The sequence below is a fragment of the Cricetulus griseus genome, chromosome X (genome assembly GCF_003668045.3).
Source record: "Cricetulus griseus strain 17A/GY chromosome X, alternate assembly CriGri-PICRH-1.0, whole genome shotgun sequence".
In the NCBI taxonomy this organism is placed as follows: domain Eukaryota; kingdom Metazoa; phylum Chordata; class Mammalia; order Rodentia; family Cricetidae; genus Cricetulus; species Cricetulus griseus.
This window is the reverse complement of record NC_048604.1, coordinates 20860535-20874735: the sequence shown is the minus strand read 5'-3', so window position 1 is coordinate 20874735 and position 14201 is coordinate 20860535. Positions and strand designations below refer to the sequence as shown.

The following is a 14201-nucleotide window of genomic DNA, read 5'->3' as shown; positions in this document are numbered from 1 at the left end:
CTGCTCTCTCATGTCCTCCTCACACCTCCTCTTCTCTCCTTCTCTTTCTCCCAACTCCCTCTTCCCCCCATGCTCCCAATTAGCTCAGGAGATCTTGTCTCTTTCTCCTTCTCCGGGGGACCATGTATGTCTGTCTTAGGGTCCTCCTTGTTTCCTAGCTTCTCTGGCAGTGCAGATGGTAGGCTGTTACTCCTTTACTCTATGTCTAAAATCCACATATGAGTGGGTACATACCATGTTTTTCTTTTTGTGACTGGGTTCTTATATTAAGTCTTTGGTCTATTTTGTAGTGATTCATATTTGTATTAAGAGGTGTGTTGCAAAATCCTTCTTTGCTATGTGAAAATACTATTTTTACCTCATGGCATTCCATGGGGCATGTGATTAATTCATAAATGGGATATTATTTAGCCTGAAAATGGAATGAAGTCCCAGTAAATGGTACAACACAGGTAAGCCTTGAAATAATAGTACTAAAATGAAGAAGCCAGATACAAAATCACATGCTATCTGCTGTTTAAAAATACCATGTATTCAGAATAGTTGTATCCATAGAGACAAGCACATTAGTGGTTGCCAGGGTGTGGGTGGAGGGTGAATGTGGAGTGATTGCTTAGTGAGCAGGAATTGTTCCTATGATAATAAATGGATTTTAAACCTCAGAGAGGTGATGGATGTCTAGCATAATGAAAATATTTCATGCCACTGAATTGAACACTGTAAATCAGTTCTTTGTATGTTAGGTGAATTTGATCTTAAAAATAAATATGAATGTTAATAGGTTCTAGAGAACTCCTCATATCTAACAATGTGAATAATTATAAAAAGTAAGTAATTCTATAAGGAAACTGTGTAAGTGGTATATTCTTGCTGCCTGATAGAGGAAAATAGTGAGCATTCAGCTGTGATTGGTATGCCATGAACTGAAGAATCTGATTGTTTTTAAACCATTTTTTAAACATCATATTGTTCCTTCTAGCACCAAGTAGGCAGTTACTATAGGAATTATATTGGTGGGAATAATATTATATCCACCCATCAAAATAATGCATACAAAGGCTGCATTAGAGCATGAAACAAACATCCAAAAACCCCCAAACAGCATATGTCAAAAGACTGATAGCTTTTATCCTAACTCTGATTTTTGGAGTGTCCTATTTGTTCACTGAATGGTATAGCAATGCTGCCTGACAGCCCTAACCTCAAGGAGTTTGATGTAGAACAAGGAGAAGGAAGTATAAAGAAATAATTATGGGTCACAATAAATATGAAAACACATCACCAGCTAGTTCCCCATAGGAGCTGCCATGACTGAGGATTTGAGCAAGTGGGTGTTTCTTCTGAATTAGTTGTCTGGCAAGGGTGACAACTCATTCCTCTGAAAAACAGATCAGATTATATGTCGCCTCCTACTGGGGTCTTCCCTGTAGCCTCATCACTGAGCTGTGGAGTTATACCACTGATTGTGGAACCCTTAAAACCTATTCAATACATATACTTATTTCATGTTTGGGTCTTTATTATAAAAAATTATTTGTCATTGGACCTATATGAGTTAGAAACACTGTATTATAAGTAACAGAAACCTCAAATTCTGATGACATAATCAGTAAATGTAGACTGTATTCAGAAATTTTTTTATTTGGGGGCTCAATAGGGGCATCAAAGGAGATTTTCTTTCTGTGTATCCTTTTTAAATGTCTGTTTAATTTTACTTTGCCTTTCCTTGTGGCTGAAAGATGGCTGCCCACAGCCTCAGGGCCCCCTTTTTCTCTGAATACATGTAAAAGAGTTAGTTGCTTCTAAAACTCCTTGTGCAAGTTAGGGCTATTGCTGTGATGAAACACCATCTCCAAAGCAACTTGGGGAGTAAAGGGTTTGTTCGACTTACCTTTCATCATTACCATTCATCATTGAAGGAAGTCAGGATAGATACTCAAACAAGGCAGGAACCTGGAGGCAGATGCTGATGCAGAGGTCATGGGGGGGGGGTGCTGCTTGCTCCCTATGGCTTGCTCAGCCTGCTTTCTTTCTTTTTGTGTGTGTGTTTTATTTTTTTATTTTTATATATTTGAATTACAAGATTACATGAGGATCCCAGTTCCCTTCTCCCTCCCTTCCTTCTCTACCACCCCCCCCAACTAAAATCCTACCTGTCATATGCCTTTTCTTCTAATCTACACCTGACTCAAAATTCTTCAGCCTGCTTTCTTATAGCACCCAGGACCCTCAGCCCCGCCCACAATGTGATGGACCTTCCCATCAATCACTAATTAAGAAATGCCCTACAGGATTCTATAGAGGCATTTCTCTCAATTGGTGCACCTTCCTCTCCAATGACTTTATCTAACTTGTGTCAGTTGACATAAAAATAGCCAGCACATTCCCCCAGAAGAATATAAAAAACTTTCCTAAAACCAACTCTCATTGGCCTCAATTGTATCATAGCTAAACAATAGCCTGGAGTGTAACTATTCAGGTTTCTTGAACTGGGATTATGCTAATTCATTTATATTGGAACTCTATGTACTCAAGCAAGTATGTGATACTAATGAACTGGGTGGGGGTGGCTATGATAGTGTCTGATACTGGGTCATGGTTTAACCATTGACATCATCACAGAAATCTTTAGCTACAATTGCCCCCCCACACACACACTGAACAACTCTGGGTTGTAAGAAATCATTTCCAGCTGGGCTGGCACACCCCTTTTATCCAGCACTCAGGAAGCAGAGGCAGGTGGATCTCTGTGAGTTCCAGGCCAGCCTGCTGGTCTACAGAGCAAGTTTCAGGGAAGTACCGTGAAACACTGTCTCAAAGAACAAAAAGAAAAAGAGAAAGAAAGAATCTGAAATAATTTCCATTATATTGCAACCCAGAGTTCAAGCGGCTTTTTGCCTTGTCATTGTCCTCAAACCTTGCCTTTTTCCTTTCAACTTACTACTCTAGGTGTGCCTTCTTACTCAGCAATGTCTCTTCTGCAGAGTCCTTTTAAGTCTAAACCGCATCCACGGACCCCAAAATTGACTGCTTGTCTCTGGGAATTTTTTTTTCTTTTTGTTTTGTTTTGTTTTTTCGAGACAGGGTCTTTCTGTGTAACTTTGGAGCCTATCCTGGCACGGGCTCTGGAGACCAGGCTGGCCTCGAACTCACAGAGATCCGCCTGCCTCTGCCTCCTGAGTGCTGGGATTAAAGGCATGTGCCACCAACGCCCGGCTATCTCTGGGAAATTCTTACTTCCATTTTTGAATTGAACAGTTTTGAAGTCGGCTCCTCTCTGCTCTGTTTGAAGAGCCTTCCTCAGGCCAACTACAGAACCAGTGTCAGAACGGTAGGGCTTCTTCTCAGTAGAATGAAGAGGAGTGTTTCTGATCCATTTTCTTCTTGCTGTTTTATCCTGCGGCCCCAAGTCATATTGGGATGTACTGAAGGAATGGGGAATTGAATGAGCACTGGGTTTGGAAACTTTTTTTTTTTTTCCGAGACAGGGTTTCTCTGTGTAGCTTTGGAGGGTGTCCTGGAACTAGCTCTTGTAGACCAGGCTGGCCTTGAACTCACAGAGATCCACCTGCCTCTGCCTCCCGAGTGCTGGGATTAAAGGAATGCGCCATCAACGCCCAGCTGGGTTTGGAAACTTAAAGCCCACTTTGCCTTGTGAAATTGAAACACTGGGCACCACATCCAATCTGACCAAGGACCCTCATTCCTCCGTTCTGTGAGGTAAACATCTTTCTGAGGCTTTTAGGGCTCAGCCTCCCTGTGTCTGAGCTTCCATGAGGAAAGGAGAATAGGATGACAAACATTTCTAACCTGGACAGCAGCTATGCTTGCTTCCTGGTCTGCTTTTGGGAGGCTCCAGGAGGGAGTGGGGGAGTGTCGTCCCTTTCTACAGCTCCGTTCTCTTTAGGGGGCATTCGTCTACACTGCTTTACAGAGAGCCCTGGAAGCCTTTATTGAGGACTTTGTTCTCCAGTCACTGACTAACTAGGCCCTTAGAGTCTCTGGAGGCTCCCCGGTGCTCGCTTTGCAGCTGCCTACTTCCTTCCAGCAGGTGGCAGAAGCAAACTGGGGACTACAGGGTAAAATTGGAGCTTTTCTAACTTTGGAGGCATTTGAGGCTGGTAATGAAACCAACTTCATTGAAGAAAAGGGTCACCCTCACTTTTCTGAGGGACTGGCAGCTTTGTCTTCGCTTATCCAAGGGCCCATGCTGGGCAAAGGGACCACTGGTGGTAACGGGGGAAGGCAGGTCTGTTTCTATAGGCCAGGGAACTTCATTCAATTAGCTGGTTATTGCACTAAGGGCAAACATTCCCACTGATAGGTGTGTTCATGGAGCATTGGGGTGGGAGGGAGGGCATGCTACAAGTGGACAAGAGGCGCTTTGATCCTGTGTCTCTTTGGTTCTCTGGAAATGGGAGAACACACACACACACACACACACACACACACACACACACACACCCCTCTGCAGGTGCACATGGCTCAGACATGCTCCTATGCTTCTGGGAGCTCAGGGGAGCTGACAGCTTAGGACGCCCAAGCTAGTCAAGGTCTAGGGCAGGCCAGTCCTGGCAGGGCAGCAAAACTGGGAGGAGAACAAATGGGGCGGAAGTACTGGCAAGAGAAGCACTAGTTGCCTCCCTCCCTCTTTGTCACCCTCCTGGTCCTTTCTACTCTACCCTCCTCCACTACAGAGAGAGGTTTTTTTACCCCCTACAATGCAATGTGGATATCCTGGTGTTAGGCTGTCAGTGGCTAAACCTGCTCTGGCAAGGGCAAATTATCTGCAACTATGCACAAGGCCTGTGCATGTCTGCACCATGTCCTCTGTTCTATATTATAGCTTCCAGTCTATTGTTTTTATGGATTCCGGAGTGTGCAGAGGAGTAGGTCTCTTTCTTGTTCTGTCTCTTGGTCTCTCCTTCTGTTTATTTTTGTCCAATTCCTATGTGTTGGGAGCCAAAGCTCTCAGGGCTTGGCATGAGATCCTAGGCCATTCTTGGCCAGCCACATAGTTGTATATTAACGTTTACATAGCAGCTCCTTAGAACCTCAGTTCAAGACCCAGTCCTCCACTCACAGGCTCAGTCACCTAGGCAACCCTTCCTAGAGCTTTAACTCATGAACTCTTTACCCTGCCAAACATCCTCTTTGTGGCTTCCTAATATCCTGCCTACACTAACACCTGGTGCACAAACAACCCTTTCTACTCCTCCCCATAGCCTGCTCTACTGACTATATAAACTAGCCTGAGAAAAATAAAGTTTTCCACTTGATCAGAATCCTGTCTTGTGGTTGTTCTTTCTGCGTCTCTTGTCCCCATTCCCTATCCCTGACTCTCTTGCCCCAGGTTGATGTCCTGCGGGTCAGGACACCTATGTGTTAGTTTTTGTTTTATCTCATTATATTAATTATGTTATCCCTTTAGAAGCCTGCTTGTTTTCTAATGAGAGACAAAAAGGGGGCGGATCTGGATGGCAGGGGAGATTGGGAGGAACTGGGAGGAGTAGAGGGAGGGGAGGGAAAACCACAATCAGGATATATTATGTGAGAAAAAAATCTGTTTTTTAATAAAAGGAGGAGGAAGAGGAAAAGGAGAGAGAGAGAGAGAGAGAGAGAGAGAGAGAGAGAGAGAGAGAGAGAGAGAGAGAGAGTTGCAATATAGTGTCCTGAATTGGGCACTAGTGGTTCAAAGAAATTGATGTAAAAGCTGGAGAAGTGAGAATATCTATAGTTTAGCTAATAGTGTTATATCACAGAAGTATCTTGCTTTTGATTAGCATGCCAAGTTATGGAAATCTTAACAATTTGAGAAGCTGATGAGAGAACACTATAGTATCTTTATAACTTTGCTGTAAGTCAAAATTATTCTCGATTTTTTTTTTGAGATGGGTTTTCTCTGTGTAACAGCCTTGGCTGTTCTTGAACTTGAAATCACAGAGATCCACCTGCCTGTGCCTCTTGAGTGCTGGGATTAAAGACATGTGACACTACACCCTCCTCCAAATTACTATAAAATAACACATTTTGCCACAATAAAAGAAAAAAGATAAACATTTTATTTTTATGAAAAGTTCTATTTTTTCACAAAACAATAATTACAATCACAAAAGATAAGGAGCCAAAATTATCCCCTACCTCCATAATATCATCTATTATCATGTGTACTGCCTGAAGAAAAAATTTAAGTGAAGGGGCTGGAGAGATGGCGCAGAGTTTAAGATCATTGGCTGTTGTTCTAGAGAACCCGAGTTCAATTCCCAGCAACCACAGCCATCTATAATGAGATCTGGTACCCTCTTCTGGCATACAGGTACACATGCAGACAGAATACTGTATACATAATAAATAAATCTTTTTAAAAAATTAAGTGAAAAAAAGTAGATGTGAACGAGATGAGGAAGATCCTTTTGGAATAAATGAATTTTAAACATCAATTTATTAAAAAAATCTCTTAGAACCGTGTGCCAAACTAACTTATGCTTATGTAAGTAATAAACACTATTATTAACTCTCGTGTGAGTGTGAAAACTGATCTTGGGGTAACTCTAACTGTGATACATTGGAAAAAATTGGAGGTAGCTATAATTTAGCTAATGGATTCACCCAGAAGTTTGTAGTTTTCTCTTATAGTGATCCTGGGAACTTGGGTCTGAAGCTGGTGTTTAGTCTTTTGTACCCAATTTGAGGTGTAGATTAACTGGTACACCCTTCAATTTGAGGTGTGGATTAACTGGTACACCCTTCCATTATTCTCTTCAGATTCGTTTTAACTTTTCATGTCTCCTTTATGTTCCCAGCTTGTTCCAAAGTTTCTGTCTCTGGGCTTCGAGTACAAGGCATGTGATTTTTCAGTGATTGCTGCCTGACATTCAGTAGATGCGGCTTATTTTTTCCCTTATGCTAATTTTCCTTTCTGAGCCTGGATTCAGTGTCTAAATTCTGCTCACCTCCTAGATCTCATTTTTATCTTAATTTGTCTCCCTATTAAAAATGTATTTATATTTTATTTTTCCCTCATCCATTATATACCCTTCCGCAGTTTCCCTTTTCCTTCCTTGCTCCCAGTTCCCACCTCCCGCAGATGCACTGCTCCTCTGTTTCCCCTCAGAAAAGGGCAGGCCTCCAGACAGCAACCAAACATGGCAAAGATTACAATAACACCATGCACAAATTCTTCTATCAAGGCTCGGCAAGCCAACCCATAGAAGGAAAAGGGTCCCCCAAAAGCAGGCAAAAGAAATTCTCCCATTTTTATCTTAATCCTTTGCCCCACCTCGCTCTACATAAGGCCCCTCCCACCCTCTCTCATTTTGGAGGCTGCTCTCTCTGGTAAGCTCCAGGTGGGTGGGTGGGTGGCAAGGCATCGCCTCTGCCTTCTCTTGTGAGCACATTAGCTGCAGAAGCTGCCACATTCTCAAGCCTTAGCTCCCTCTCCCGAAAGGCCGGTGGCTGGCTCTCGACCTTTATCACAGCGGTGTGGACTCTGGTCTTGTGACCCTAGTGGTTTCCTTTCATTCGCGCCTTCCATTTCAGGCTAGGAGGGGGCGGAGTTAGGATGGCTGCGCCACTGTTGCCGAGGCGACGCCTTGGTTACTTCCGTTCTTTTCAATGCTTCCGGGTTGGCGCTGCGGTGCTGTTTCCTACTGTGGGAGCCTCCGCGTTCCAGTCGTCTGTTGAGCTTGAGCAGGTGAGGGGGAGCTCGGGGAGCTCCTGGACTTCCACGTTGGGGAGCGGGGTTGGGCTGCAGCAGGCCACGCGGGGCAAAGTTCCCGGCCTGGGAGGGGCTTAATGGTCCTTTGATCTCTCTCTCCCCTCAGCCGTGTCCCTTCCCTGTCTTTAACTCTTCTGGCACCGGTGGCTTTACTTCTTCGATTGAACCTGCTTCCTCGACCCCCCTGAGAGGCCGCCTCCTTCAGGCGCCTCCTTTCTCTCTACGAACTCGTTCTGACAGCTGAGGAACTGACAAGATCCTGCTATCCAGAGGGTGAATGGGTATCTTTCCCGGAATAATCCTAATTTTTCTAAGGGTGAAGTTTGCGACGGCGGCTGTGATTGTAAGCGGAGTAAGCAAACATCTCCATTGTATCAGTGTGAGGGAGGCTGTTGAGAGACGCTCTCCATCACTTTCTCCCCCTGTCACTCCTGAGGTTGAGGCATTGAAGGGATCTATTAAAATGCAGTTCGGTTACTTGATTGGGATTACAGCTATTATCAACATGAATTTTGTTTCTCAGACAAGGTAACAGCACGGACAATTATAGTTTTCTACCAGTGCTTCCTTGCCCAACCCCTAGAGATGCTTAAGAGTAGACATTAAGTCTTTCCTCCTCTTTATATCATAAAGTGTCTTTTGTCGCCATCTAACAAATTAGCCCCATTGCTAATCAGCATTCTTTTCTGTGCTTGTAGTCCCTAATAGACAATTAAAAGACTATTAGCTTCATTCACTTCCCTATTAATACAACTAGTCTTCCTTTAACATCCCTTTGCTTGTTTAGCCGACAAGCATATTGTGTCCTCGGTTTCATTTCTGTCTCAGTACAAAGTATATTGATCCCTACCTCCACAAGATTGTGTAGGTTTTCACCTTTGGCCATCCTGTTCACCCCTCCCAGATATCTTCCTTTCCTGCTCCTGCCCACAGTCAGTCTTCTCATTGTTTTTTTAAAAATTTTATTAGAAAGAAAATTATTTTACATGTCAATCCCAGGTCCCTTCCCCCCTCCTCCCCTAGTCTGCTCATTGTTGAGACCCAATTTAAGTTTTCTCGATTCCAACAGCTTTTCCAAATGATTCAAATGCATGCCTATTGTTTTCTTTCCCATGCTCTCCTTGTTCTTATAGATTGCTATACAGTTTAACACTTCATTTTTCTCTAATATTTAATTTCTTGCACCAGATGATTGTCCAGGGAAGATAGGTGGAATGGCAAATACTCTCTATATTAAAATATATTTCTGTGATTTTATTTATTTATCTTTTGTTTTTCATTTTTTCAAGACAGGGTTTCTCAGTGTAGCCCTAGCAGTCCTGGAACTCACTCTGTAGACCAGGGTGGCTTCGAACTTAACAGATACGCATCACCACACCAGGCTGTCATTTTTTTTCAGGCTGTGATTTTTAGAAGCATGACCAATTATATTCATAGACATTGCAGGATTTTTTCTTCAATACCTCATTCTTTAAGATTTATTTATTATATATAGTGTTCTGCATAAATGCCTATAAACTAGAAGAGGGCACCAGATCTCATTACAGATGGTTGGGAGCCACCACATGGGTGCTGGGAATTGAACTCAGGTCCTCTGGAAGAACAGCCAGTGCTCTTAACCTCTGAACCATCTCTCTAACCCGACTTTCCAGGTTTGAGTATTTAGTATGCTTTTAACATATAGCTTTTTTTTGTTTTTGTTTTTCAAGACAGGGTTTCTCTGTGTAGCTTTGGAGCCTATCCTGGCACTTGCTCTTGTAGACCAGGCTGGTCTCGAACTCGAAGAGATCCGCCCGCCTCTGCCTCCCGAGTGCTGAGATTAAAGGCATACACCACCAACACCCGGCTTTAACATATAGCTTTAGGCACCCTTACAAACATGAGAATTTCTAATACCTACTCTTTCTTAAATGAGAAACCAAGAAGGTCACCCAGAATTTCCTGTCCAGGCTGTGAAGTAAGTGTAGGAGCTATATAATATGGATTTAGGGTATTTTTATTGTTACTTGCTATGCTATCAAGATTTCCTCAGTCAGATTCAAAGGATAGATGTGCAAATTCTGAAGACAAGTTTCTTTATATAATAAAAATATTTAGGGTACTGTATTTATATTGTTATTTAGATATGACTTCTGTCATTTCATCCAAAACTGACGTTAGCCTCCACAAGTCAAAATAACTTTATGAGGAGTTGGGATCCTTTATTAAGCACTTCTCTGCAACAAAAGCAAGAAGCAAGAGTTTGTAGTCTAGAGCATCAGGGAATCAGGAGTATGTTGTATAAGGTGTATAGTATTGTCCATGTCTAGCAAATTACATTTGTAGCTTCCTCTGTAATTGTTTATATACAGGTTGCATAATAAGATACTCAACTATTTGATATGTTTGTTCTCATTCTATATTAGTTTCTATTTATAAAAAGTTTGGTGAAATATGGTGTCATCTTTTAGGGAATCTTACCTATTTAAGAGGAGAAGAGATAGGACAACTAGAGAATAAACCTCACCCTAGTCATCATTTTATGCCTGAATTTAAGATGGTGAATAAATGAATTTCTCAAAAACATCAGATACTGTAGCAAAATTGATGGGACATAATTTGCATACATGTATACAGCTTTATGTAAAAGACTCTGGCATTTGCTGGAATTTTCATGTTTCAATTGTATGATATGACACCCAAAAGAAACAGACGATTTCAGCTATAGTAACTGAAGTAAAATATACAGAATGAAGAAAATGATCAGGACTATTTAGCCTGAGAAAGAGAAAAATAGAGGAACATGAAAGCTGACTTTAAATATTTGACGGGCTCCTTTGTGGGGCCATAAATTTGTTCAGTGTGCCTCCACATTTTTTCTAGTGTGAAGTCCAATGGAAGGAGATACAGAATTTCTTTCATGACTTTGATTTCTAACATTGTAGTGAAAGATTTTACTATCAGCTGTGACTAGAGATGTGGTAAAGGGACAGTGTTGGTTTTAGTTAGTCTTCTACAGACTTGTATAGTTTTATAGACTAATGGAATTTAAATGAAAATATGGTGGAGCAGAATCAGATACAGATCACTATGCTTATTTTGCCAAGTAAAGAGACTAAATATTATCAACTACCATTATCAGTTTTTGTAAAAGAGGTGATTTGTCAGTGCTCCAAGGATAAACAATATGATTTAATAGTCATTTAAATGGCATATGTAAAACTGAAAAAAAGAAAGCAGCCTAGGTTTTGTTTTGTTTTCCTATTACCTCTGAATTGTGAAAACTTCTTTGGAAAACCTCTGATCTAAGATCCAGTGACTGATCTTTCTGTTTTCTAGTTTGACTCTGTCCCTAACTTTTAGTGATTTGGTATTGCTCCCTGAACCCTGAGCACATTTTCCTCATTAAAAGATTGGGTAGAGGCAGCACTCAGGAGGCAGAGGCAGGCGGATCTCTGTGAGTTTGAGGCCAGCCTGGTCCCCAGAGCGAGTGCCAGGATAGGCTCCAAAGCTACACAGAGAAACCCTGTCTCAAAAACCAAAAAAAAAGATTGGGTAGAGGGCCGGAGGAGAGGGCTTAGCTATTAAGAGCAGTAGCTGCTCTGGCAGAGGCCCCAGGTTCAAGTTCCAACACCCACATGGCAGCTCACAACCATCTGCAACCAGTTCCAGGGGATCAAACACCCTCTTCTGGCCTTTGTGCTCATCAGGCATGCATGGGGTGCTGAGACATACACATAAGCAAACACTTATATACACACAGAAATAATAGTAAAACACTAAATATTTTTTAGAACATGGAGTAGTAGCTACTAAAGTTGTGGTAGAATATTTTTTTCTGTACTGAGAAAGGATGCATGAAGTTGTAAAGGAAAAGTCCGGGGGAGAGCACAGCAGACATTTGAAATATCAAAGGCTATTTAGGGAAATCTCTACATTTGACACCAGAGAGTGTTCCCCGCCCCTCTTTTGTGTGTGTTCTTTTGGAGACAGGGTCTTATATAGGTCAGGCTGGTCTCAAACTCCCTATGTAGGAGAGGATGACTTTGAACTACTGGAATTACAGGCATGTGCTACCATGTCTGACTTAAAATTTATTTTTCTTATAAATTTAAGAGGTATGCCATAGTCCTGTTTTTCCTAAAATTTCCAACTTTTCTCTTTAGAGTTTTAATGAACTTTCCCCCAAGAGGAACATCTTTCACATATGTAATATATACTATGTTTGAATGGAAGCTTCCACAATTATTTTTGTAGTATGGAACTAAGACATTTATCTTCATACTTGCTAGCCTCTCGGGAAAATTGCTCTTTGCTTTGTTTCAGAGAATTACTTTTGTAAAAAGTAAATAAAAATGCTGTTTCCTTTAAGAACAGACAGTGGCTCAACAGTGCTAACCCAAATTGGCAAGGGGAAGATGGCCGGCAAATGCTATCTATTAAAAATGTAAATTCAGCAGTGTAGTAATAACTAGGTAACTTATTGAACAAAGTTTCAGGGATTTTTCTGGGTGTTAAATATGTATTATTTGTATACAATACAGCAACCCTATGATATCAGCATCGGTTTCAGAAAATGGAGGCAGATAATGATTGAATAACTTTCCCAGAGCCACAGCTAGTAAGTGATAGTCAAGATACAAATCTGGAGCCATGATTCAATGTTAGATGATCTGATTTCAGAGTATTCCTTTTTGACTGTAAACTCTTTTTAAATCAGGAAGTATACATACTTTGAAGCTCTGAAAAAGAAGGAAATATTTCTAGGCAATCTGAGATTCTTTTAAGAAAAAGTGTTTCCAAGTGATTCAGTATTTAGCAGGTGATGCCCACAGCAGTAGTTCTTTAAGCATCAGTCTTCTTTGAGACCTTGCAGATTCTCAGGGCACGGCTAAGGGGAGAGCCTTGGCAGTTCATGTTTTAATAACCTTTTAGGTGATTCTGGTACATGCTACAATTTGACAAATATTTGCCTAGTTGTGGAAAAGCAAATCCACGAGTGAAGAAGCTGAGAACGGCCGAAAAATAAACTGAAGTTTTTTTGTTTGTTTGTTTTTGTTTTTCAAGACAGGGTTTCACTTTGTAGCTCTGGCTGTCCTGGAACTCACTCTGTTAAACAGGCTGGCCTCAAACTCTGCCTGTCTCTGCCTCTGCCTCTGCAAAGGCATGTGCCACCACTGCCCCAGCAAAACTGGAGATTTTTAGGACAGATCTAAGAAGGATTTGATGTAAAGATGGGAAAAAGTAATAAGGGCTGAAGACAGAAGTACATTATTAAAGAATTCTAGCATAAAAGTTGTAGTACTTGGACATCTTATTACAGTTCAGAGATCACTGGATGGATGATATTCAGTGTCAGAAGTGTGATATATCCACATTGCTGTCATTTCTCCAGGAGCCAGAAGCAAGGTGAATTGCTCCTTAGCTCAGCATGTGTCTCACTGAGTAGCTGCTTTGGTGTGGGATGCTGAATTTCAGTGTAGAGCTGAGAGGGCTGAGAACATTAGTGGGGAGTGGTGGGAGCTTGTGCTTTGTGCCTGAATCAAGCTAACTACCACGAACTGCTTTTATAAGATGCCTCAGCCTATGGAACTGGCATTCCAGTTTCCTTGACACCTGATTGTCTGGATGAATGTCACAGATGGGTGTGGTGGATGGGCTGAAGCTTTTTTTGGGTGGGGAAGAGTGGAAAATTAAATTAGAGAGAATGAAGGATACATGTTGATTTTTTGAGCGACTATACACCTAAAGTACCCTAAAGTATGACATTAAAGAATGAACTCATGTTCATCTAGCACATGAAACAGGACTCTCTCCATTTTGTCTCATTCCACTCGGTGGTTTTTATTTTTTCCTCTACATGTGTTTGATGGGCTACTTTTGTTGATTCCAATCATATAATCAAGTGTTAACCAATATTCTCTTTGTTCTTGTGCCTTGTTCTAATTCGTGTTTATTTTTAGCATCAGGCAAGTTCCACTTTAAGCCATGAGATGTCTGGTCTGAACTGGAAACCTTTTGTGTATGGCGGCCTTGCCTCTATTGTTGCTGAGTTCGGTAAGAATCTGAAAAAAAATGATGGCAAATATGAGTTTTATGCCACAGGTGGTTATTTATGGTACCAATTATTTTTGGAGAAAACCAGAGAACAAATAAAAAGAGTATCATCATGTTTGTTTTAAAAATTATTGTTGCACCAGGTGGTGGTGGCACCCGGGAGGCAGAGGCAGGAGGATCTCTGAGTTCAAGGGCAGCTTTGTCTATGAAGTGAGATCCAGGACAACCAGGGATGTTACATAGAGAAACCCTGTCTTGAAAAACCAAAGAATTATTGTTGCATACCTATCAAGTAATATTCCTGAGAAGGTACTAGTAATGATAAGGCAAATGAGGATAAGGAGTCAAATTTTGAAATTTTTTGATAGCTTAGTGATTTGTTAATTTTTTCCAAGCCAAATATGCATAATCATAAAGGGCTATATATAATAGTGGTTTCTGTGTATTC

General features: G+C 41.4%; 1 protein-coding gene across 4 annotated transcripts in view; it reads left to right on the top strand.

Moving 5' to 3' along the window:
• Positions 1 to 7544: 7544 nt before the first annotated feature.
• Positions 7545 to 14201, top strand: part of Slc25a14 (solute carrier family 25 member 14) — a 38872-nt gene continuing 32215 nt past the window's right edge. The window contains exons 1-3 of one of the 4 annotated variants that reach the window (XM_035450115.1): positions 7564 to 7693; positions 7824 to 7990; positions 13660 to 13753. In XM_035450115.1, coding sequence (XP_035306006.1) covers positions 13690 to 13753 — 64 coding nt within the window. In that variant the 5' untranslated portion in view covers positions 7564 to 7693; positions 7824 to 7990; positions 13660 to 13689. Of the gene's footprint in view, positions 7694 to 7823; positions 8070 to 13659; positions 13754 to 14201 lie in introns of all 4 variants that reach the window. The other 3 variants (XM_027433510.2, XM_027433509.2, XM_027433508.2) reach the window with 3 other exon arrangements.